Raw genomic sequence first — 25,198 nt, 5'->3', positions numbered from 1 at the left:
CTGAGAAGTGAGCAAAAAATGGAGATATTAAGTAAATCACAGGAAAAGGGACTGGGGAAGCGCTGAAGGACCGTGCTGCTTCCCCACCAGCCTCCCGCAGCTGGGGGCGTGATGGGCCACGGGGTGCCGGGGGGTGCTGGGTCCCACTCAGCCCGGGTGCGAGATGCCCGGTGGTGGTTTTTGGGTGGTTGTCTCTTTTTTTTTTTTTTCTTTTTTTTTTTTCTTTTTCTTTTCCTTTTCCTTTTCCTTTTTTTTTTTTTTTTTTTTTTTTTTTTTTTTACGGCCCAGGATGTGGTTGTTTCGAGGCTGAGTGCCGCTTCTTTCAAAGGTAAATATTTATGAGAGGCTGCGCAGGCAGCGTGGGGTCTGGAAGGATTCATCCCGGCGGAGGGGGCTCGGCTGGGGATGGGACTCCCCAGGACTCCTCTCTGCCGGGCAGCCGCTCCCAGCTCTCGTGATGGGTGTCGTGACGTTCATCGTCGTCTTGAGATTATGGTAAAAACGAAGCATTTTGGGCAAGATCTCCTTCCTTTGGCCGGGCAGGGACCAGCGCCAGGCAAGGTCCTGCTTTGGGACCAAAGTACCCACCCGGGGGGCGGGGCGGGGGGGGAGCGAATGCTCCTCCTTGGGCTCTCAAAGCCCTTCCATGGTCCTGGGTGGTGCAAAATCCCGGGACATCCTGGGGACCCTGCGGGGTCCGTGCTGGATGCCCTCCATCCCTGCGGGGCCAGGCTTTGGGGTGACTCAGTCCCCGGCTGCGGCCGGCTCCCGCTCGCACGCAGACACCTTGTTTACTTTCCACGCTTGTTATTTATTCCAGGAAATTATTAAAGCAGCCCACGCTGGAAGCGAGTTTGGCTTAAAATAAATTAAAAAAAAAAAAAACTAAAAAAAAAAAAACTAAAGGGGCTGGCGAATGCTGCCTGTTTACAGATCCTGTTTATAGCCCCCGTCTTCCCCATCCCTGCTGTGACCGTGAGCCGCTGGGCTCTCTGCTTTTTTGGGGTGGTTTGCAGGGTTTTGGGGAGGGAAGGTCGCCTCGTTTGTGCGGATCTGGCGGCCGCTGAGGTTTATCAGTGCACAAAGAGGGGCAGTCAGCCCCGAGGATGGGGTGGGGGTTTCTAGCTGGACACCCCCCCCCCAGATCCCTCCCCACAGGTATGGATTTACCCAGCGGCTCTGGGGGTTGCGTTGTATGGCACCCTGGGTTTAATTTAATAAGAAATATGGGCTCGGTGGGTCGGTGGGGATCCGGGCTGTGTTTTCTTGTGTTGCCTTTCGCCGGCGCTCAGCAGCCGCTCGGGATGGGAACAGAAGGAGCTTTGTGCCCCAGCCGCCCCCGAGCCAGCGCTTCAGGCCGGCACAACGGTGCCTCTTGTCACCGCTGAGCCTGGTCCCCTCGGGGATGGCTCTGTCCCCCACCCGCGGGCTTTGGGGATGCCTCGAGACGGGGTGTCTTGGAAGCTCTTTTGTGCCTCCGGTGTCGGTGGGTTGAAGATGCTGGCTGGGGTTTGGGGTGGGCAGAGAGGGGGTTTTGGCGAGGTGATAGCCGAGGTCTTGGCGGGGGGAGGGATCACCTCTCATGGGCAGAGGTGGCACCTCCTATGCCCAGCACCCCAAGCCCAGAACAGAGAACCCCATGATGGCACTCGCTGCTGTCAGTAGGTTTCAGAGTGAACAGCCTCCGCATGCAGGCAGAGAGGCTGGAGTATGCCACCAAAGGGTCCTCTCCAGTGAGCTTTGAGGGGGTGAGCTGGGCTGGGGGGCCCTGCAGTGGACGTGGGGTGCAGAAGGCATATGAGAGGCCGGGGCTGTGCAGGGAAATGGCCCAAATCAGTGGGATCCCAGCCCCTGTCCCCAACACCAGCATTGGCATGGCGCTGCCTGGGGCAGACCTGTCCCCTTGGGATCAGCCGTGGTGCAAACGCCCAAGGAGGAGCATCGGGATTAGCTGTGCTACCAACCCCCCGGAGCGCTGGGATTAGCTGCCGGAGGACAGATGTTGGGAATAGCTGTGCTGCAAACCTGCGAGGCTGAGCGCCGGGATTAGCCGTGGTGCAAATCCCCGAGGATGAACGCCGGGATTAGCTGTGGTGCAAACACCCAAGGACACATGCTGGGATTATCTGTGGTGCAAAGTCCTTGAGGAGGAGCGTTGGGTTTAACCGTGGTGAAACCTCCCAAGGGCGAACGCTGGGATTATCTGTGATGCAAAGTCCCCGAGGACGAACGCTGGGATTACCCGTGGTGCAAATCCCCGAGGACGATCGCCGGTGCAGCAGACACCTTGCGCCCTCCAGCACCACCCTCGGTGCCCATCCCAGCCCCGCAGGACCCCCGGTGCCACCCCACTGCCCGGTGCTGGGACAATGAGATGTTATTTCCCCTCCAGTTGGCCCGGCATCCCCCCGGGACGGGGCTGCGTGTCTCCGTGCTCCTGGGAAACTCCACAAAACTCCCCAGGGCTGTGGGCATGGGATGTGGTTTTACATCGGCATAACCCGGCACTCGCACGGCTGCAGATTTCGGTGGCTGGCTGGCTGTCCATCCATCCGCCTGTCCGTCCACCGGCAGGGCCGGGCTGGGCTGGGCCATGCTGCAGCTCCGGCTGAGGTTTGTGCCGTGCCGAAGGGGTACAGGGCGGGCTCCGTGATTTACAAGAAGCAACAAATCTCGCCCGTATCTGTCGGGGACTTTGCACAAGGGCTCGTGGCGCTTCCCCGCCTCCCGCGGCGTGACTCAGAGTGGAAGCGAAAGAGCCGGCGCGGGGAAATCCCTGGCACGTGGAGGGGCCGGTGACAGCGACCGTCGCTCTCGAAGGATTTTCCCTCTGCCCCGCACGGTCTCGGCCTGCCGGCCCCATCACCGTGGCTGTCATCCCCATGCCACTACCATCATTCTGTGCCACCACCGTCACCCCCACGCCACTGCCATCATCCCCAGGCCACTACCGTCATTGCTGTGCCACCGCCGTTATCACCATGCCACCAGTCACCACCACCATCACTGTGCCACTGCTGTCATTGCTGTGCCACAGCCATCATCACCATGCCACTGCCGTCATTGCCGTGCTACCACTGTCATCCCCGTGTCACTGCCGCTTTTGCCAGCCGGGGACTGGGTACTGGCCAAATCCGCTGGGAAGGGTGGGTGGCTCCGGCTTCCTCCTGTGTAAACCAGCATTGCAGGCGCTGGCAGGGTTTTGGGGACCCGGCAGAAATGGGCTGAGCCCGGGGGTGTCTGGGTGGGCGGTGGGTGCTGGTACCAGTTGAGCCTAGGGGTGCCCATGGCTCTCCTGGCCATGGGCAGCGTGGCGGTGTGATTGCGCTCTCGTTCTTGGAAAGCTGGCTGCCTTCCTCTTTCCCCAGCCCAAAAAAAGCTCTCCCACCATCTGCCGTGTCCACTGCGCGTCCATGCAGGTCGTGCTCCGTACGGCAGCGACTCAGAGCATCGCGGTGAGAGCTTTCCTGGCATGTTTGGGCAGGTTGGGAGGAGTTTTGGTTCAAAAAAGAAAAGAAAAAAAAAAAAAATTAAAAAAAATCCCAAATATTCTGGTTGGAGAGGGACCCGTCGTGCCGAGCCAGCCCTCCTGGGCGGTGGTTTCCCCACCGCCGCTCACACGTGCGAGCGGCAGAGGCGGGCGGAAAGGTGCGCTGCGAGGGCTGCCGGAGGGAGGAGCGCGCCGAAAGCAGCCGGCGGCGCCCGGCGGCATGGGCAGCCCGCGGCAGCGTGGCGTGCCCCGGCCTGGCGTAAACACGGGGAGTAAAGAAAGTGGCGGGCGAAGGAGCTGCGGCGAGGGCTGTTACCGGGGGGTTTGCAAGGCGGAAACGCAGCAGCTCCTCTCCGCGCCTGCAGCGCCCGAGTGCAGCCGTGACCTTGGCCTGACCTTCAGTGCTCGCGCTCCCGGCACGACCACAGTGCCGAGCTGGCGTCGGGCTCCTTCCTATATTTGGCAGATGCCGGCAAACCCCACTTTCTCCCGGCCGCCCTGCCCTCCCCAGGTGCGTGGTGGCCACGGATGCCATGCTGGCACTCCTCGTGCCGTGCCAGTTCTCCCAGTGCCATGCTGGTGCTCCCCATGACATCCCCCCCCGCCAGTGTCGGGGATGCAGGGACACAGGACAGGGGGTGCAGTGGGGTGTCCCCCGCCCGGGTTGAGCGTTGGGCTCTGGCGGGATGCTCTGGGCTGGGAGCAGCCATCTTCCATCTTCCTCCATCTTCCAGTTTGCCACATGTCCCCTGGCAGTGGGGACAGCTCTGGCCTGGCTGGAGCTTTGTATTTTTAAACTCTAGAAAAAAATCCTCTGCAAAGAGCAAAAATACAAATAGTGGGGGTCAGGAGACCGCAGGTGGGAGGACACTGGTCTCGAGCACTAAATTTAAGTAGGCGCTGAGAGCCGTGTGGCTCTTGTCATGTGTCCCCATGGGTGACTCGATGTCCCCAGCAATGCCTGGCCACTGTCAGTCCCTGCAGGGAGAAGGGATCTGGGGGAGCCGGGCTGGATCCTGCTGCCGTCAGCCCTGTGAGCCGGACGTCACCCGTGTCACAGCCCAGGATGGCCGATTTTGCGTGCCAGGTGTCAGGACCGGGGATGCCACAGCTATGGCACGGTGGGGGCTGTCTTCTGGGGGCTTGGGAGTGCAGCTTTGTGGGACATTGTGTCCCCAGGTGATGTTGGGGGGCGTGTTCAACCTTGTGCTGGGGTGTCCCCCATGTGCACAGGATCCTTCGGGAAGCAGTGGGGTGAAATCTCTGGGGTGGGAGCTGGTGCTGGTTGGGCTGCGGGGCTGAGCTGGGGCAGCAAGCTGAGCATCCCATCCCATCCTGAGCATCTCATCCCATCCCTTCCCATCCCGAGCATCCCTGCCCATCCTAAGCATCCCTTCCCATCCGGAGCATGCCATCCTGAGCATCTCTTCCCATGCTAAGCATCCCTTCCCATCCGGAGCATCCCATCCCATCCTGAGGATCCCATCCCAAGCATCCCATCCCAAGAATCCCGAGCATCCCTGTCCATCCTAAGCATCCTGACCATCCCGAGCATCCTATCCCATCCTAAGCATCCCTTCCCATCCCGAGCATCCCATCCCGAGCATCCCATCCCATCCTGAGCATCCCGAGCATCCTATCCCATCCTAAGCATCCCTTCCCATCCCGAGCGTCCCATCCCGAGCATCCCATCCCATCCTGAGCATCCTGAGCATCCCAAGCCCAGCCGGCAGCAGGGGATACCCAGCCCCACGACGCTGCCGTGGCACCTCTCTTGCCGAGAAGGAGCCCGTGGGCGCCGGGTGAACGCGCAGCCTGTTGAGTGTGCAGTTTTGGTTACCGAGAAATCCCTTTCTCGGTACGGGCTGCCATCGAGCAGGGCATCTTGTGGTCAGGTGTGGTGGTTCGGGGGGGGAGCGGGGGCACCGTGCCTGCGGTAGGCACTTCTCCGAAGCCAGACTCGTTTTTCGGGCACCGTATCTCTCTGCTGCATCATTTCCTTCTCCCTTCACGCTCCCCGTCTGTGCGTTTTCCCGGGGAGGGAAGCAGGGCAGGGGGGGGGCTTCGCCGAACTCCCTTTTTCCTGGAATTTCCCCCTTCCTAGGAAAGCGGGAGGGCCGACCCCGCCGCTGTGCTCGGGATGGGTGCCGATAAAACCCGCCACGCCAGCGAGCCGGGGGGACGTGCCGGGCGTCACAACCCACGTACGGGAAAGCAGCCAGGATGGGCCAAAAACCCCTTGGGCTTTCTCCCCGAAAGGACTTTGCACAGGACGGGGGTTATCTTCCGAGGACGGCCAAAAAAAAAAAAAGGATAAAAATCCTTCGGGATAAAGCACCGGCGGCTCGCGGCACCCCCGGGCCCGTCGGCGACAGTGATTGCAGCTGTAGCTGCAATCACTGTCGCCGACGGGCCCGGGGGTGCCGCGAGCCGCCGCGGTAGCGCCCAACCCCGTTGCACGATGCCGTTCGGTGAGCGACTTCTAAGAACTTTCTTTTCGGCGCAGCTCGGCGCTGATAAGGGCTGATCCCTCTCGCGCTGCGTTTCCGGCCCCAAAAGTACACCGAGTCCTCGGTCGAGAGTGTCGAGGGAGGGAGGGAGGGAGGGAGGGAGGAAGGGGGGGGGATGGAAAAAAAAAAAAAAAAGAAAAAGAAAAAAGCAAATAAAGACAGTTTGGTTGGGTGACCGTGGAGAGGGACGGGTCCCCCAGCGCTCGGTGGGGACCCCCCTTGGGGTTGTGGAGGTGGCTGGGGACATGGCAGGGGTGGCTTTGCTGCCGGCGTCGCAAGCTCGGAGCACAATTAATGTGCTTCGGTTGGCAAACACCGTCGTGACTGGCGTCCCCGCGGGGACGGTGGCCGTGGATCGTCAAGGCGGGGAGCGGGGGGAATGCCGGGGCTGGCGCAGGGTGCAGCAGCTCAGCCTGTGGGATGCTGAAGCCACCACCGCGTGAATCACAGCCAGCCAAAATTTTGTCGTACCGTGCTGGCAGCAAGCCCAGCACCGGGGCGGGGGGACACGAGCTTGCCAGGCACATACCAGCGCTGGCTGGGCTTTGCTGGGTTGCACGGGGCGGCTCGCTAGCCACACGCTTGGCTCCGGCCATGCGGATGAGCATGGAGGGGTCAGCTCCATCGTCCAGGACCGGTGCAGGGGTCCCCCAGGGGCATTTCGCATCCAAGGAGGGTCCCTGGCACCCTGGATACAGCCCGGTCCCGGCGGTGGCGGGGTGGCTGCCATATGCCGCACGCAGCCTCGCGGCGGTCAGCGGCTCGCTTGCCAGCGCATGGGGCACGCTGGGCGGCGGCGGAACCGAAAGCTGTGGGGAGGGGTATTATTAGTCTTTCTGGAAGTGTTTGCTCAGCTTTTTGTCATGTGCCTGTGTCAGCGCCAGACCGGCCGGGTGGGCGCGGGGAGCTCTTGGCACGCCAACCCCTGAGCGCGCTGCCGAACCCCCCCAGCCCTGCGCCCACAACCGGGGTGCTCCCTGCCCGCACCCCAGTTTCCCCAGCGGTGCACACAGTCTCCCCAGCACACGCTGCCACGCTGGGAACCCCCTTCTCCCTCCTCTCCTCCACCCATCCCTCCGCTGCCAGGTCCTTGGGGGGGCCACCAAGGTGGGTCCCCACTCCGGGCACCACTCAGCCCCCCCCAACAGTGCCCTGACAGTGCCCCGACAATGGCCGGGTAGCGCCGTGCAGGGTATTTCCTTGCCACATGGGGTATTTCCTTGCCGGTGGGGTATTTCCCTGCAGAGCCGGGTATTTCCTCGCTGGCTGCCATGCCTCGGGTGGCTCCCGGCAGGCTCAGCCCCATCCCAGCAGAGCAGCGGGACGGGGGGTGACATTCTGGGGTGCAGGGGTGTTGGGGCTGAGCTCAGCCACCGTGTTCCCCTCCGCAGGGCTCCAAGCCGAAGCTGCACGCCGCCTGCTCCGCCATCCAGGAGGTGCGGAGGTGCACGCGCCTCGAGATGCCCGATAACCTCCACACCTTCGTCCTCAAGGTAGGGCCCGGCCGAGGGGGTCCGCAGCCGGTCCCGAGGCCTTTCCCACCCTCCGGGGCGCACGTGGCTGCCGAAATCTCCCGTGCCAAATTTCGGTTCCTCTTCCCAACTAGGGACAGAGTGCACGGGAGGATGCGGCATTCGGGTGGGGGATGCTCTGCCCTGGCCGGGGTCAGGGTCGGTCCCCAAGTGCGGGTGGGTGGGAGGGGGATGCAGATCTCTTTCTCTCTCTGAAGCCTCCTTGTCCCTCTCTCATGTCCCCCCAGGTCGCCAACGCCACCGATGTCGTGTTCGAGGCCGGGGACGAGCAGCAGCTCAGCTCCTGGACGGCCGAGATCCGGGAGTGTGCACACAGGGGGTGAGCGCCCGGCGGGTGTCCCCGAGCCTGGGGATGGGGACAGCCACTCCGTGTCCCCCAGCACCATTCCTGTCACCCACCGCCGGTGCTCAGCCTGGCTTCTCTTGTCCCCCGGCAGGTCTGACATGGGCGACCCTGAGCTCCTGGCGTGCCGGCACCCCGACCCTGCGGCCACCAGCCCCGCTACCAACACCGACAACCTCAGCCAAGGTGAGCAGCAGGGACGCCCGGGGGACCCTGGGGACAGGGCAGAGGTGCAGGGGACATCCCTCGCTGGGGGGGATCCCTGCCATGGCATCCCCGAATTGTACAGCAGGGGGGCAGAGCCAGAGGGGAGGGGACCGGGGGTGGTGGGCAGGGGTCCCCTTGTCCCCGGGGCACTCATCCCTGTGCCATGGCAGGGGCGACGCCAGGGGGCCCGGGGGAGGCGGCGGGACCGAAGATGGAGCAGTTCCTCTCCTCCTGCCCCTGGTTCCACGGGCCCATCTCCCGCGTGAAGGCGGCTCATCTGGTGCAGCTGGGGGGGCTGGAGGGCCACGGCGTCTTCTTGGTGCGGCAGAGCGAGACACGCCGCGGCGAGTACGTGCTCACCTTCAACTTCCAGGGCAGAGCAAAGGTACGGGCGGGAGAAGGGGCTGGGGCAGGGGGGGGCGGAAATCTCGCAGGAGTCCCTCGGGCGACCTCCCCACCGCAGTGTGGTCCCTGTCCCATCCCACCCCGTGGAGATGCTCTCCTTGCCTGGTGGTCACAGTGGGCTGGTGGCCCCGTCCCCGCTCCTGGCGGGGCAAAACACCCTGCAACGAGCAGGGCACCGCGGGCTGGGGGTGCAGCACGTCATGCTAAGGCCATTTGTCCCTTCCCCACCCCAAATATCCCTGTGTCCCTCCATCATCTCCTCCAGCAAAGGAGCCGGTGGAAGGGTAACAGGTCCGTGCTCCTCCCCGCAGCACCTGCGGCTGGCGCTGACGGAGCGGGGCCAGTGCCGCGTCCAGCACCTCCGCTTCTCCTCCATCGTGGAGATGCTGCACCACTTCCATCGCTACCCCATCCCGCTGGAGTGCGGCACAGCCTGCGACGTCCGTCTGTCCAGCTACGTCGTTGTCCTGCCCCAGCCACAAGGTAGGCGGGCAGGGAGGGATGGGGACGTTCCCGGGGGGTGCAGGGATGGAGGGGGTGTCCCGGCAGGAGGGTCCCTGGGATGGATGCGGATGTCCCAGAGCTGGGCCCTTTGGCTGCACGTGGCTGGGGAGGCCGGGAGAGGGGGGGAAGCGGAAGCGTCCGGGCAGCGGCACAAAAGGTGACTCCCGAGCTCCCGGCTTCCTCTTTCCAAAAAGGAGAAGCTGCCCTAAATCGCCGGCTGCTCCCCGCTGCGGCCAGGGCGGGTGCAGAATGCGCCCCGGACCCCCACCCTGGTACCCGCAGCGGGGGGCGCTGGGGCAGGAGCATCCCACCCACCCGCCGTCTCTCCCCTCCGCCCGCAGCTCCCGGCTCCGGCAGCACCGTCCCCCTCTCCCTGCGCGTTCCCAGCTGGAGCCCCGAATTCAGCCTCGCCCCCGCCGGCTCCTCCTGCCCCCGCGGCCCCGACGAGACCCCCCCGGGCCCCCCGCCGGAGCAGATCTTCCACCTGGTGCCGCCGCCGGCCGAGCTGGCGCAGAGCCTGCGCCCCAGCGGGGCAGCCACGGCCCACGGCCCCCGGCACCGCGATTCGGACTACGAGGTGGAGGCACCGGGCCGGGGCCACGTCCGTGCCATCGACAACCAGTACACGCCGCTCTGACGGGTGCCGGGATGCACTTTCGGGTGGAGAAATCCTAGAGACCTTCTGGGAACGCCAGAAAGAATGTACTTCGTTTCTTCCTTCTGGTTAGGGATGATTATTATATTTTTTGTAAGGAAGGGGGTAATTTTTCACTCCAGTACGGGTGTGCTCCCTCTCTTTGGCCTGTTAAAGGGCCTTTTATTTTTATTTTTTGTTGTTATTATGAAAGCTTTCTCATTACTGTTTACACACGCCGCTCCTGCCTGCCTCCCTGCGTCCCGAGCATCGTGCCATCAGGCTCGGTCTCCCGCCTGTCCCTGACACGACAGTGCCAGGAGGAGCCGGGGTCTTGCGTTACACCCCTATAATTGGAGAAAGGAAAGGGGAAAAAAAAAAAAAAGGGGGGGGGGGGTGGTGGGAAAAAAAGTGGATTCTAAATTCATCGACCAGTTGCTGCTCCGGGCTGCGCAACCCGCTGCCGTTGCCAAACCCTCCAGCAAAGCCCGACCTGCCGGAGCTGAGCTCCCGCGTCGGGCGAAGATGACGATCGCGATCAGAGCTGGGGCTTCATTTTTTTTTTTTTTTTAAGATAAGGCAAAAACAGGCTTTTCTTGCTCTTTTTTTTTTTTTTTTTAACCTAGCGCAGTTGCAGTTGCTCCCCGCACCAGCCAGACGAATACTTCGCCATTCGCCTTGCTAATCAAGACGTGAACACTAACTGCTCCCTCATTAATAAAGTCACTAGCTGAGAACTAACGCAGAGACTGACAGCAGGCGGCTCCTCCTGGTGATGAAGGTGCTTTATCCCGGTGGCGGAGGCATCTTATCCCAGCGATGGAAGCATTTTAGGCACAAATCTATATCAGTTTTTCCCCCAAGTACTTTTTTACCTCGCCAGCACAGGTGGCTGCCCCCCCACCCGCCGCTCTCGCTTGCCTCTTTTCCCGCCCCCCCCCCCCCCCAAACACTGTGTGACCAAGAGTTTGGTGGTATTTAAAGCTCTGCAGTGGCCTTCTGCAGGCAAGGGGGTGCCGTCGGCGTATGCTTCCCTGCCTGGAGAAGCTTTTTCCCAGCCAAATCCCCCTCCCCGAGCCCGCCGAGGGGCTGCACCCCCGCGATGTGCCTTAGGTGGGTCAGTACCCCAACCTCCGCTGCCGTTTCCAGGCTGTGTGCCCCCCCCCGAGCCCCGGTGCCCTTTACCTGGGGCAGCTGGGGCGGCCGCGCCGGGAGAGGAACCGCTTCTTAGAAGCTGCCGTTATTTTAAGAATAAGGAAGGGGCCGGAGCCGTTGCGACAGGCGGGAGGGGATGTTCGCCCCACTCCACTTCCAGATTTCTCAGCGCAGCCCGCATGGCCTTCCCCGGGATTTCGGATGCAAAACTTGCCTTGAAACGGCCTTACAGGAAAAAAGACTTTAATTTTTTTTTTTTTTTTTTTTTTTTTTTTTGAAGTGGAGATGCCCTCAGGAGCTCATTTAGGAATGAACTGCAAAGCAAGCAAACAAAAAGCCTCGTGGGGTCGAGTTGGGGTGTTTTGCAAACATCTAAGCCCCTCGGCAGGGCTTTGCCGGAGCCGGCGTGCGGTGAGCCCGGTTGGTTGGCAGCCGCAGCCCGAGGAGCCGAACTCTGCTCAAGGGCAGGAACCGAAGGGGACGATCACGGCGCTGGGGCAGAAAGGGCAGACGTAGCGCAGGCAGGAGCCAGGGGCAGACAGGGCCAAAATAACTGGGGCCAAACGCAGGCGAGGGACCGGCCGTGAGAGCAAATCTGGTTTTGTAAGTCGTAGCCAAAGGATGGAGAAAGCGGACACCATCAACTAGAGAAACAACTTAGGATTTCCATTTTGTGCCTCCCCGTCGCTCTCTCCCAGGCTCTCTCTGTACATTCAGAACAGGCAAGGTCTTTTTTTTCCCCCTTTCCCTTTTCCCCTTCCCTTTTCCCCCTTCAACAAGCTGAAAACGGGCGCACGGGGAGCATTCCCATATCCCGGCGGGGCCCGGCGTTTCCCGGCGCTCAGCGCACACCGTCGCGCTCGCTCTTGAAAGCGGAGGGTGAAGAGCAAACGGCAGCTCCGGCGCTGCCGAAGCCAGACAGGCTGCTGGAGAAACAAAGGCAGCCCTGTCCTCGGCTGGAGCTTCTCCGCCATATCCACATCCCATTTTCCTTCCCGGACCAGCAAAAAGGCTGCACCGAATGGCAGGAACATATAGCCGGGGCTGGTTTGTGGCCGGCAAGGCGCTCCCTTCGTCGCTAATAACTAATTGCCCCCGGTCTTGCATTTCTAGGGATGAAGAAGGGAAGGGGAGGAAGCGTAGCGCAAGTTGTTGGCTCCTTCAGCTGCTTGCTGCGTGGCTCCCGGGGCACGCGTGCCTCGGAAAAACCCACACGTTAAATCTTACGAAGGTTCAAAGAGCTGGTTTTTTTTGGTTTTTTTGTTTTGTTTTTTTTTTGTCCTGCTGAGCTCCAGGCAGTCCCATTCAAAGGGTTCTTTCCCCAAAGGACAAGGTGACCTCACCCGAATCACCCCAGAGCGTCTGCAAGAAGGAACGGGCTGGGAAAAGGGGTTGGAAAAGGAATCGCTATTCATGGCCGGCACAGCCTGTGCCAGATAAATCAGATGCTGCTGCCGCCGGGATGGGTTGTTTTGGTGCGCCGGGGCTTATTGTTTGAGCGCCAGCAACTAAACATGCATGCGCATGTGGTATTTTTAACCTGCCGTTTTAATTGCAAAGGGGTTTCTCCGTAGTTTAGATGGAAATCGCTGCGCTTGATTAGCAGAATATACATGGAGTTCATTATCGCCCCGTCAGCCGCTTCCCCTCTGCAAACAAAACTCCGGCGGACGCGAGCTCCCGTTCTCCCCAGCGAGCGCTGGGGAAGTGGCTCTGATAAATTATTTAATAAGAGTTATTTCCTTCTCGGACCTCACCACCAAGGTAGCCAAGGGCCGTTTCACCACCAAGCCGCTCCCTGCCGAGGGGCTCGTTTGGTTTAAGCTAATTTAGCCAAGCCCAGAGCTGCTGCTCTCCCTCTCCAGCCGCCCAGCTCGGTCCCCCCCACCCAACCCCAGCTGCACCAGGACCCGTGGCACGGATTCCGGGGCTATTTGCCCAGCTCCTGAAGGGCTGAGTTCGAAATCCCATTTCTCCTAGAAACCATCTGGCTTGTGACCCAGGTGAGAGCCTGACGCGCAGCCCTTCCTCCGCTCCTGCCAGCACCCATCAATCCAGGTCCTCCTCTTTATTACAGCAGCGGGAAAAGGGCATGAAACCGTTCCATTATATGGAATATAAGCAACCTGAAGGAATTTTTATATTCTAAATTTAGGAAAGGAGCCTAGGGCTCAGCAGGTTTAGTTCCCTGGCCCACGTGGGCTCTTATCGGCTTTATGAAGTAGCAGCATTGAGTTTTGGGAGGAGGGGAAGCCATGGGGAAAGCCCCCGCAGGGCTGCGGGTACAGCCATCTCCTGGGCTCCCACGGAGGAGAAAGAGCCTTTTCCTGGAGCTGAAATAAAGTGGGATGTGACCGCTGAGGGCTCAGCTTGGTCCTGGAGATGGACACATGCAACACGTTTGGAGCCAAGGCGACAAAGCCATGACCCAAGCCCAGCTCTCGGTGCCTTTGGCTGGAGCCTTTGCCCGGTGCCCGTTGGTGCCGCTCCCCGAGGGGAGGCCCAGCAGGGAGGGAAGCCCCATTTCAGCCGGCTACTCAGGACAGTTGTTTTTGGCAATAAAGATGCAAAACGGGCAGTGCCTTCGCTCTCTAGGACAGCAGGGACCTGGTTTAGTCCATAACCTGAGTCCAGCCAGATATGGAAACCACCCTCCCTATCGGTGGCTTTTGTGTGTCCCTACGGATGACAGGTTCTGAAGAAGTTCCTGACGTGAACCAGTATTTCATGTCTTCGTCCATCCCTCCCTCCCTCCCGCAACCCAGCCCTGAGATACGGCACCAGCAATCCACAGGAGGTCACCAAACACTGACACCCCCATTCCCTCACCGATGGCTTTTGCGTCAAAACTATTTTGGGGCAAAGCTTCTAAGAGGTCCAGGTCCGGGGTGAGGCCAAAGCTCCTCATTTCTTACAGTCTCCAGCCTACAGAACACTGCTGTCATCCAACCAACACAGTTTTACTCTAACAAGCCTACAAAGCCTTAAAATCTTGACTAACAGGTTTGAGTACAATATTCCAAATTTTAATTTAAGCTTGTTCAATCTGAACAGCCCCCGACCTTCACCAGCGACTACCAGAGGTGGGGGAGGCGACTGTGCATTCTCCGCCTTTAGCAGGATAATTAAAGCCAACAGTTTGTTGGATGAAAAGCAGATTGATCCGAGAGTTTTACTTTTCACCTGCACAATTCTTGTATAGTAGGTTTTTCTATATATTGTTTCTGTATGTACTGTACAAGTAACTTATTCTTGAATAATGCAGTTTTGACATAATATAAAAAAAAAAAATCTGCTCTTAATAAACTGTTTTTAGAACTTGTTTCTCACTTTGAATCTTTAGTCTGATTCTCTGTAGGTGCCTGGATATTATTTTAACAGATACTGAATTAATGGCTGCTAAAAGACAGAAACCCTCCCTTAGAAAAGTAAAGAAAGCGGTAACCTGCGCGAGGAGCCGTTTCTTCTCAGAAGACTCCTTTCCAGGAGTCCTGCCCCACGTCACCATCACGGTCCGTGACGGTCTCATGCCCCCTGCTGCCCACCTCAACACCAATTCACGACATTTTACTGCGCTGCTGGAAGGATTAAGGACCTGGAAGGATTGAGACAGAAGCTGCAGCGGTATTTGTTTTCCCGTGTGTTTTTCACCAAGCCACGCTGGCACGTTAACTCTGCCCGTGAAAGGCTGCACGCACCACGGCTTACTCGTCCTGCCTCTGAAACGCCAACACAGCATAATCCAGTTTAACCAGCATCACCGTTTGGTCAGCCGGTGCGGGATGCCTGCACCGTACAGCACGCTTCGGAAGACCGCAGCACTTCATAGTCAATTATCTTCTCCTATCCTTTTCCCCATCTTTTTAGCAGTCATTTTGCTAAGGAATGCTTACCCCGCTTCCTTCCCTTCCTTCTCCAGCAGCACCACCTTGTCTACAGTTTTGTCACCTTAAGCCTGGGGGCCCAGCTGTGACGCCTTCGGCGCCACCAGCCAGACCCGTGTAAGGCTGAGGCACCAGGGAACAGATCTGAACACAAGAAATTCTTTTAAAACCTCTACCGAACTCCTCATCTTGAAAGCCTTTGACTTGTTTTTTTCAACAGCCCTGCAAGTCAAACACGAGGGATGTGGTGTCGTGGGACACCCGCACACGCGCACGGCAGAGACACACCGCAAAGCTTACCTGGCGCTAAGTCAAACACTCGCTCCCATTCGGAGCGGAAGCTGGAGCACACGTTAAAATAAAATACTGGTAAAACAAGACGCAAACACTAAGTAGGTCAGTTTTTAAAACTTTTTTTATTTTTTAATTTTTTTTTAAGTTTTTATTTTATATTATCTACAAAGTAAAAGTTTTCTTAACTTAAAAGTTACATCACTGTCTCACGATAGTGATTATCTCATCAAACGTGATTTATAAATAATAATTCATCAGTTTGACGATTAGAATTTTTTTTTTTTTTTACTGAACCTGTTTCAAGTTTAGTTAGAAGTAAAAGGGATCTCCAAGTCTTGATTTTTAGTGATAATAGCAGCAAGAATCACTCTTGTTACTTCTTTTGCTAGCTGATGAGTTCATAACTTTGAAGGGTCATTAAAAAATAAATAACTTCCAGTTTTCAGCAAGCAGAGTTGGGGCACTTGCAGGACTCAGATACAGTGCATGGAATTATGGAATAGCCCACAAGTTCCTAAATGCCTCTACTCAGTCCGAATCTCTCCCACTGCAAGATGAACTGTTAGCATTCCTAGTGGATGTTACAAGAAATCAATTTTTTTTTTTTTTTTAAACAAAATAAAATGAAATTCTAGTTTTCTGTGCTTCCAGTTGGCAGAAGCAGTAGAAGGAGGGTATTTGGCCTACAAAAGGTATCCAGCCTTTCAGTTATTCCAGATGAGCCTTACAACTGCTGTTGGTGGTGGGCTTGTACTGTAAAAAAAAAGTTCAAATGTAAATAATAAATTGGCAAGCCACACAACAGTTTGCTAGTAAAGTGGTCACAGGACAACTACTGAGCTGAACTTTTCCTTTTTTTTTTTAATTTTTATTTTTCTTTCCTTTTTTTTTTTTTTTTAATAATGAACAAAACAAAACCCTGCATATCAAGATGTCCTTTGGATGGTTTTTTTCCCCTACCTAAACCCTCACAAAGCAGCCTTGTTCTGCTCACACATTCCCCCAGAAACAAAATCAAGGTAACTAGTTCAACTACAAAAGTTTAGAAGCCGTTTGGAAATGAATAATAAAGAAACCTAGGTAGGGTTAAATTTAAAGCAGAAAGAAGTCATACAGCACCTACTTTTGCCAAAAAGTAAAGCTGCAGAATGTTACTCTGAATTAAAGATTAGACTTCAGTTGTCACTTTACTTCAGTCATTAGAAGTCTAACAGCCCTACCCCCAAGCAACATTTTCACTCCTATCCTCAAGACCGATCACTTTAAATTTAATAAACCCCCCGAGATCATTATAAACAGGCTACGCAGACAGTCCATCCCCCACAGCAAAACCACAGCAAAACCTGGAAGAACACAGTCCCACAGTGCCAGAGTCTGCACGGTTATCCATTTCTCTACTTTGGCTAGAGAGAAGCAAAGTCTTTGCTAAATTAGCTAAATCTCATACGCTTATCTAAGCTCGCATTTGGGCTGGCAACGTATAAATGCGAAATGCAGCAACACTTTGCCTTCAGCAGCCTGCCACTACAAGGACATCTTAAGGTTGTTTTTCTTTTTTTTTTTTCTTTTTTTTTTTTTTTTTTGTTGTTCTTTTCCCCAAATCTGGTTCATAACAGTTCTCGCTACTACGACCTGGCTCAGTTACGGTGCAGGTCTCCCGGGCACACACTCCTCACCTGAAGGGTGCGTCATATAGGGGAAATGTGTTGTTGTCGAGACTGGAATGGGCTGTAGTGCACTTTGAGCGATGGCGGCTTGGGGACCACCAGGTGGCTGTGTCGTCATTAGCATCATTGGAGCATGGGCAGTTGGGTGAGAAGGAACCATTCCTGACTGTACATGAGCCTGAAACAAAGAGCTCTTTAGTATAATGGTCACAAGGAGGCATCACTCCTGGCCACATGACTGTCAAGTTTTCTCCAGCTGTACCAGTAAATCCAGAGATTTACTCCATTTTAACTAGATTAGCTACAGGGATTAAGTCAGAGATCTTAACACAAAAAATAATAACTAAAAAAAAAAAAAAAACCCAAACAAAAAAAGGGCTCAAATCCTTACTGCTGGCTCCGAGTCACATTCTCAATTTTAGCCATTTGGACAGTGAGTGCTGGGAGAAACTGCCAGCATTAAACAGCGGAATATTTAAAAAACAAAACAAAACAAAACAAAAAACCCTCAGCATCAGATCTTCAAAACATTACTGTTAGTAACCTAGATCAAAGCACTTCCTATGCAGAAAATGCGCCGGCTACAGATACAAACTTCACAGGCGCTGGGAGTCTGGCACCCCTTCCCCAGCTGCTCATGACACAACTCCACGTTCTTTCATGGCTCCCTGGGCTAGAAACCACTCTCTCCAGTGACCTGTGCCCACATTATCGCTCGTCTAAGCAGTCACCCCTTTACACTGTTAGGTCGGCTTTGTTCTGTTTCCAGTTAAGCTCATCGCAGTTAAGGTCCTTGTGTAATCTAAGCAATCATCGTTAAGTCTCAGCGGAAAAAGGAGATTAATCTTTACGATGGCTGATCACCCTCTGGCAAACTTGTCAGTCGGCGTCTTTAGCTCAGAGCAGTTCACGACTCTAGAGGTCATCAATTTTCTGGTTTAAAAAGCTAGTAAACACTAGTTTCTTAAAAGCACAAAACATTAGGGAAATCTTAGGAGCTCTCGGTGGGTTTCTCTTGGGGGGGGCGGGGGGGGAAAGCATTTGTATCTAAGGTTTGCTTTGTCCTTCTACCATATCCCATGTTCAGAGCGCTACGGTGCAATAATCACAGCCTCCCAAGTTTCACATGCCAGTAAAGACAGATCGCAGGTAGTGGCTACAATTTTATTTCTTAAAGACAAAAAGGTTACTCGACTCATCACAGACATTCCTCAAACTCTTTATCAGACTTGCACTGTATTAGGAGCACTCAAGAAGCCTTTAAAGGCAGGAACTGCAATTCAAATCTCACTCTTGCTCTAAAAAAAGGCTTAGAAGATAAGGCTGTGAAACAGAAATACCTTTCAGGATCAGCACCATTTTCACTTTGACAAACATGCTGTTATAGCAGCCATCATTATGAAGCAGATATTCATACAGCAGCTGGATTCGATACACACATTGGATAAAAATTTCTGCTGTGGCTCAAATGCTTTGCAAATTGGCAGCTGACAGTACTCCGTAATGAATTTTGAAGTACTGTTTCTCAAGTGAGATATCTAACAGCTCAAGTTTCATCTGATAACCTAAAGGGAAATGCAGCTGAACCCCTGTGTTAGCCTAACTGAAATTCCTACTACGTGGTAGCTCAGAATTGTGTTCAGAAGCTGGAAATGAGGCTGCTAAGAAACTCTTAAATCCAGCGATTAGTTTCCCCACAATGGAATAATTACATGCGTTTAAAATTTCTTACAGACCTGTAGTTATTCCTTCATTAGAGATTTTTGAGGGAACTACTTCATTTTGAAAAGTCAGTTAGTTTGGTGTAAGTGTCACAGAGTACAGATTGTAGTTTTCATCCTAAAAAATTACAGCAGAAGAGACTGCGTAGGTCAAAAATCAAGGGGAAAACAAGCTTTGCCTGTGATTGCCAAAAAATCCTGACTAAGCAGTCAGTTCTGACTAAAAGTTGCGTCTGATTTGCTTTAGCAGAGTTTGCTAATTAAGTGCTTGGCACACAGAAAGGAAGGCAACGGTCGCACCCTATAGCACAGGCGCAGGCCTGGCCGTGACGTGTACAGCACAACTCATGTACGGTTTTGCCTTTATGGAGGCCTTGAAACAAACACGTTTCCCGTTCCAAGGCACGGCACTGCTTGCAGCAAGGCCCAAGGGTTGCATGTAAGGCACCCTGAGAAGCTCTACAACCTAGGCATTCACACCGGTGCCATGACAGCAGAGCAGAGCAAGTATCTCGTATTTCTGTACTATCAAGTATTTCTGGCAGAAACCAGAGCCTGGGAGGACGCAGCAAGACGCCACAGCAGTAGGCAAGTTTGGACATCCTCTCCTTATCCTCCCACAGTACAAAAGCAGAGAAATTAAAAGCCTAAAGGAATTAAAAAGCTGAAAACTCAACATCAGTAAAACAATCCCTAAATTACTATTAATTCAGTGGCTTAACTGACTGTCCCAGGGACCAAAGCAAAGATTTTATCAGAATTCTGCAAGGGACTGGACAGCTATTACACTAACCTCCCTAATTACAGTTATGATATCCCAAACTATTGGCAACCTGTATGAGAAGGCGTAAGCCAGACACCAAGTTCTTGGACTGAAGAAGAAATTGTGCAGGCAAACTACTGATGAATTGTCTGTTCCTTGACAGAGCTCACTAAATCCATGAGATTTAGTAAACGTCAAAAAAATCTTTGTAGCACTGCTTTACGCAGAGCGCTTGATTAATCAATCGTGTGCTTCCCTACCCAAAATCCTTCTTTTCGGTGAGTTGACCACAAGAGAGCAGTTAAGAGAAGTCGGTTTCTGATCCTGAAGCAAGGACTGTTGTTAAGTTGCCCAACAATCATCGGGAATCTTCTGTATAAGCAGTTCATTTTGAACCACACACAGACACACACACGCACACACGGTTTTCTCTTTCGGCAAGGATTGTCTTGCAGTCATCTGAACTGAATCTCACCTATCTCCTATCGCAGTGCCTGGCTACTCCCTAGTAATCTGGTGTAATATTCTTTACTGGATGTACTTGTATAAATTTGACTGCAATGCAGAACCTAAAACTGCCACCAAAAGCAGCAATTCAGCCTTCCTCCACTCAGCTCTCACCTCCAACCTTTCTGTATGCCAGCTCTTCCTGTGATCATGCAGTGAACCTGAGTAGTGAACTGACTGACTGAGCAATAGCCTAAAATGGGGGTACAGGAGGCACACTTCAGCTGAATCATGTCCCCAGTCTGGTTTGCTGCATGGCCAAACAGTTCTGTGAGCAGAATGGTGGGGCAGGACAAGGGTGGGAGCCGGGAACTGGGAAGAGAGCTCAATTTCTTTCAGTAGCAGTGCCAGCTTAAGATGTCTTCATTAAACTACAGTTGTAGATGCACTGGGTGTTGGAAGCTGAGGTCCAAATATCTTGTAAAATTCTAAATAAAGGCAATGTACAGACAGAAACCTAAATAACACAACAGGTAGTCTGCACTGAGAGGTGACAGAATGGAAATCACTTCAGCAGGCCCGACTGTCCTAACTTTGTGGCATTAAGACATTTAGTCTTGAAGGTTGTTAAACTGTGTTTACCTGGGGGACATGGGCCATGTGTGGCGGATTGGTATATGCAGGTTGAACATGGGAGGGATGAATGGTGAAGACTGTTTGTTGTGCTGTAGGAAAACTATTTTGTGGAGACTGCGTATTGGAGCCTGGCGTCATGGAAGGTGGGGTTGGAGCTAGACCTGCGTGGTAAATTGCCGACTGCTGTTGTGGGTTTGCCAGGTGGAGTGCCTGAGCAGCCTGGTGCTGATGATGCTGCAAAAAAAAAAAAAAAAAAAGAGAGAAGATCATTTAGGTCATGGCCAAGAAGCAAAGACATGTTTGTTCTGTAAACTAGCGTAAGAAACATTTGCAAAACCGCTCTCAATAGTGAATCTTTTAAATGGCAGATCCAAGGATCACTACACCTATGGCCATGAGGAAACTCATTTCAGTTCCACCTGGCTCATCTTCTCCTTGCACTAGGAAGTCATGTGGAGCGGGAGTCTGGAAAACTGAACATAGGCTGCCAGGTGAAAATAAGGAGAACCTGCAACCATGGAGCTGGGTATATGCCACAGTTGCGCTTAGCAGCCCAAAGTTATTACCGGTAGGGAACTAAGGCATGCAGCATTATCATGAGGCCTATTTTGTTTTCGGCTGCTTGTCTTTGACAAAATACAATCAAATACTTGCCAGCATTTATCTGCTATTTCCAGTTGTAGCTCCACTCATACTAAAGCCCTGCCAAAATTATGATCCTTCCTCAATTGTTACACGGAAACAAGCTATACCTCATCCCATGATGAGCGAGAAATGAATGGCTGGACTCTGATATCGGTCCTTACTAAGGAAAAGGGACTGCAACAAGTTTCCCTGCTAGCTTATCTAACAAACTATGTCATAAGCCTACCACCTTTTGAGTCCTAGCCACAGTAAGCAGAGAAAAATTAAATTATATAGCTCTACTTCCTTCCTTCCTTCCAGAAAACAGGGGGGCATCTAGGCAAATACTGCACGGTATCTGTCACATGTAGTTTGTTTGGGTAACTGCTCCATCCTACCATTTTTCCTCTCAAGGAAACCAATATATTGATGTCAAGCATCAGAGAGATGCCATACCTTCCAGCAGAGCAGATTAAATACAATTTAAAGACATTCCTTCACCCCCTTGAGTTCTGTTACCTGCACGGGGCTAGGAGCAGGGTGGCTTCCAGCATGTTGGCTTTGCTGCTGGCCAGTTGGTGTGGCAGAAGGCTGAGGATGCGGAGGATGCGGATGCAGGGTAGCATTAGGGTGGGCATACTGCTGAGCAAGTGAGCCAGTGGAAACTAGGATGAAAAAGAATAATATTTAACAACAGATACAGAACACGCATCTCATCAAGTCACCACCTGCACTTGAAGATTTCACTGTATCTCAAACATACTGTAAATATATTCCCTCCCCCTTCTAAAAAATATTTATCTTGCAAATAGCTGAGTATCTTACCTTGCTTTTGTGTAGTTTGGTTTTGCAGGAAAAGTCTATAAATAACCATAATTAGACAGTTCATCTTCCCTAGTTTGACAATGTAACAGATACTACATAGAAAAAAAGCAGTATTTCATCTTTTGTTTTGTCAAACAGACCAGTTTAAAATACCAAATTTATCATTTTCATACAATTTAGTTTTTCCTGAAATATACTTTTCAAAGGTGTTACAAGCCATTTTTATTTCCACCATCCAAAAAATTCTTTGGCCTTATACCTGGCTAACCTCACCATGCTACTCTTCTGGAAATTGCTCACAGTACAGTCAGTGTAAAGTATATACGCTGCACGTATGCTTAAGAGCTGGAGGGACACACAGGATATACGTAACAGCTGAGAAACTGAGGCTGCTTGAGCATCAAATTTTTGCTGAAGCCAGTATCTTGTGCTAAAATAACGTATCTTGCCTCTCCCCTCAGGGCCAATTAGAGAGTCTGTTCTGGATCACCACCATTCCGTGAGCTTCTCAACATTGCCATGACATTCTTAATTCCTTGAAACAGTAGCGAATAAGGTACACAATTCCAAAAAAGGAAAAAAAACTTAACAACATAAAACTTTCACACCAGTGAAACCACATCTGTTGCTACAGCCATACCAGTCTCCAACAACAAACTAACATCAACAAGTCCTTCCTTGAGGAGCCCTGCTCTGTTCTGCTTCAAAAAGCACCACATCATTTTATTATTTTTTTTTTTACTTCTGATGGAATCCACGAAACTACGTAAAGCCATAGTGATAGCAAGTCTTCCTTTACACACAGAGCGTACAACCGCAAACAAGACCCTAAGAAAATGAAGACGCTTCGCCTATTCCCCTCTATCGCTTTTAGATGTTGTGCAACAACCAGTCCACAGTTTGCCACTACATTCTGCACGTGACAAAGTGCACTTACTCGCCCCAATATTAAGCTTGTCAAGACCGAGGCTAGTTTCGCTGACAATAGCGCTAAAACACAAAACAGACAAAGCAAACTATCAACTTGCTCCTCAATCCTCCCTACAGCCGTTCGCCTAATTGGTCTGGTACCTGTTTGTTGTTCCCACAGAAGTTAATTACTGGTTACAGCTTTTATAATGGGGTTTGTGCCATATGAGGACTTGATGGCCTGCCTGCCGTGTATCTTTAGAAGCGACAGATTTTTCTAGCGCCCTAGTAAACAAACCTGAAAAGCAGAGCACAGGGAGACACTTCGAGTGCAACAGTGGAGCTGGAATCACCTGCCCCCTGTATTCATGGCTGGTGAGGTCTGTCATCTCACTTCAGCAAGTAACTGTTTGCTGCGGCTTCTGAAGAATTCCACTGTGCTGGGCTCTAAGTTCATGAATACACAGAACTGCCCGAGTGTATGTAAAGGATGAAAGAGAAGATGGGTGGAGAAATGGACAAAAACGTACCAGCATCTGAAAGCACAACAGTATTCAGCAAAAGCTAGTCTCAGAAAGACAGCAACCCTACTGTGCTCTGTTAACCAGCCCTGACACACTGCTACCCTGTGCAAATACTTGTTTTCCTCCAGTCTAGCTTGCTATAAAGCCTACAAAGACTAGTTCTAACGTATTCAAACTCACTAGAATACATACAGACAGTATCTTTTTGCCTAATGGAGATCCTTCCCCCCTGCACAGGCCGCTACGAAGGTCTTCTCCTTTAGAAAATAACTGTCTGCCACATTTCACTTAATCCCCCCCTGCTGTCTTGAAAGCTCGATTAAATCTTCACTGAGCAAATGCTCCAAGAGTGATGTGCGCTACAGATTCAGGCTATTAATGCAGATGAAATTCATATACCTTTGTAATCCTAAATTCCTGCACTCTGAGTTGATCCTAACATAGTTATCCATGAGCATGTAAGTGTATTCAAGCACGAGTGTACAAGCACACCCATATACTATCAGCGTTTTTGATTGAGAGGGGCTTTGAAAACACCTCAATATTTTCAATGCACACTGTCAAAACTACCAGTATCTTCTACCACAGCACTTCATTAAGCTTTGAAATGCAAGAAAAGCCTTTTTTTTTCCATATCACTACTAAAATTGATTTTGCAGCAGCATCCCCGCCACACTCCTATTTGACTTTCAAACATCGCTCCTTCTTACTACAACTATGTGAAAATTATCGGTGGAAACACTGATCATTTTTACAGTATGAAATTTACAGCTTCCTACAGTAGGAAAATTTCTCAATCTCATTATTATACACACTCTGAAGAAGGCCAAAAAGTTATTATCTCTGTCAAAGCAACAGAAATAAATGCATAGAGGGATTGACTTGCTTGCCAAAGGGCATGCTACCAGAAACCCCCCTGAGCTCTCATCCCACTGCCTCAGCCACAGAGCTGGCAACGCCTGACTACAAATTAACTTCAACTCCATTCAAGAGGTTTTAAAATGTATATGAAAATTAATTCCAAGTTGTAAGATATTCAAGGCTTCCCACATCCTGCCACACTACTTGTTAAGTGCCCCTAAAATAATGTGGTACTCCGTTAAACCATTTGTGCAATTCATCTTTCATTTCTTTATAGCCAAGAGAATAATAAACTAAGTTATTCTGAAGCAGATATATGGTACAATAAAACTTTACAATGAAGAATTTCTCTCTTAAGAAACCAGTTAAACCGAGGAACAGTTAGATACAGAAGCGGGGGGAGGATCAAGTTTTTGTCTAGTAGCAGCTCTTCCATAACCTTTTAGTATCTTCTATCCATAGCTTTGCATTTAAACTGCCAGATTTTTTATATTGAAGAATTTTTATTTGCCTAGCTTCTCCTCTCCCCCATTTTGTCTTTAACAAATTACTCTAATAAGATCTACAAGTTTGGTTAAAACTAGTTCAGATGCTGCTGCAAATTACATTTTAATAGTAATATTAAAAGTGCCTTTCAAAAAAAACGTTATTTGGACACTTATCTAAATCCTTGTACAGATACCACATACAGATCAAGAACGGTTCAAGACGAGCGGCAGCCAGTCTGAAATACGTGCACAGATCTTTTTTAGTTCAAAACTGGAGTTCAAACTTCAACTCTGGAAACGTATAAGGTTTTCCATGTTCAGCTAGTGCAATTAATAGTTTGCGACAAGCCAAAGAAATCTATGAGACCAGCAAGCCTGTGAAAGCAGTCTGGCAAAACAGTCATGAGAAATTCAGCTGCTTAGCCACAACTAAAGCACTTTCACTGTGACTTTTTCAAGAACTTTTGCCTGTTCATCAAAACAGCTCACTACACATACCAAATAGCAAACAAGATAAGACAAGGGGTGAAAAAAAAAGAAAAAAAATAATCACCAATTATCCAACATTTTCCCCCAGTTGTCAGTACTCTAGAGATTTTCCAAATAGCCATCTAGTATCCAAGAAAGTGCTGAGAAAGCTCCAGGAAAGGACGAAACAGCTCTGCGTATATCCCTGCTGCAAGAAACCTCAGCTCATTCCAGCACAAATACACTGTTTTTCTCACCCTTTATGACTCAAGTTGTTTTCCTCCAAAAATACTCCCTGGACCAACCT

General features: G+C 52.3%; 2 protein-coding genes across 22 annotated transcripts in view; one reads left to right on the top strand and one right to left on the bottom strand.

Annotated features, from left to right (window-relative positions):
* SH2B3 (SH2B adaptor protein 3) overlaps window positions 1-14,109 on the top strand; it is a 30,580-nt gene extending 16,471 nt beyond the window's left edge. For 2 of the 11 annotated variants that reach the window (XM_063350892.1, XM_063350893.1), the window contains exons 3-8: window positions 7,392-7,493; window positions 7,760-7,851; window positions 7,970-8,061; window positions 8,253-8,467; window positions 8,799-8,970; window positions 9,333-14,109. In XM_063350892.1, coding sequence (XP_063206962.1) covers window positions 7,392-7,493; window positions 7,760-7,851; window positions 7,970-8,061; window positions 8,253-8,467; window positions 8,799-8,970; window positions 9,333-9,628 — 969 coding nt within the window. In that variant the 3' untranslated portion in view covers window positions 9,629-14,109. Of the gene's footprint in view, window positions 1-7,391; window positions 7,494-7,759; window positions 7,852-7,969; window positions 8,062-8,252; window positions 8,468-8,752; window positions 8,971-9,332 lie in introns of all 11 variants that reach the window. The other 9 variants (XR_010073135.1, XR_010073133.1, XR_010073134.1 and 6 more) reach the window with 9 other exon arrangements.
* A 952-nt stretch (window positions 14,110-15,061) lies between these two features.
* ATXN2 (ataxin 2) overlaps window positions 15,062-25,198 on the bottom strand; it is a 52,440-nt gene continuing 42,303 nt past the window's right edge. For 8 of the 11 annotated variants that reach the window (XM_063350879.1, XM_063350874.1, XM_063350876.1 and 5 more), the window contains 3 exons: window positions 21,336-21,481; window positions 20,199-20,426; window positions 15,062-16,803 (listed from right to left, as the gene is read on the bottom strand). In XM_063350879.1, coding sequence (XP_063206949.1) covers window positions 16,600-16,803; window positions 20,199-20,426; window positions 21,336-21,481 — 578 coding nt within the window. In that variant the 3' untranslated portion in view covers window positions 15,062-16,599. The remainder of the gene's footprint in view (window positions 16,804-20,198; window positions 20,427-21,335; window positions 21,482-25,198) is intronic. The other 3 variants (XM_063350875.1, XM_063350878.1, XM_063350881.1) reach the window with 1 other exon arrangement.

This window comes from Chroicocephalus ridibundus, chromosome 13, assembly GCF_963924245.1.
Source record: "Chroicocephalus ridibundus chromosome 13, bChrRid1.1, whole genome shotgun sequence".
Classification (NCBI taxonomy): domain Eukaryota; kingdom Metazoa; phylum Chordata; class Aves; order Charadriiformes; family Laridae; genus Chroicocephalus; species Chroicocephalus ridibundus.
The sequence above is the reverse complement of the archived record's forward strand: the minus strand, read 5'-3'. Positions and strand labels throughout refer to the sequence as shown.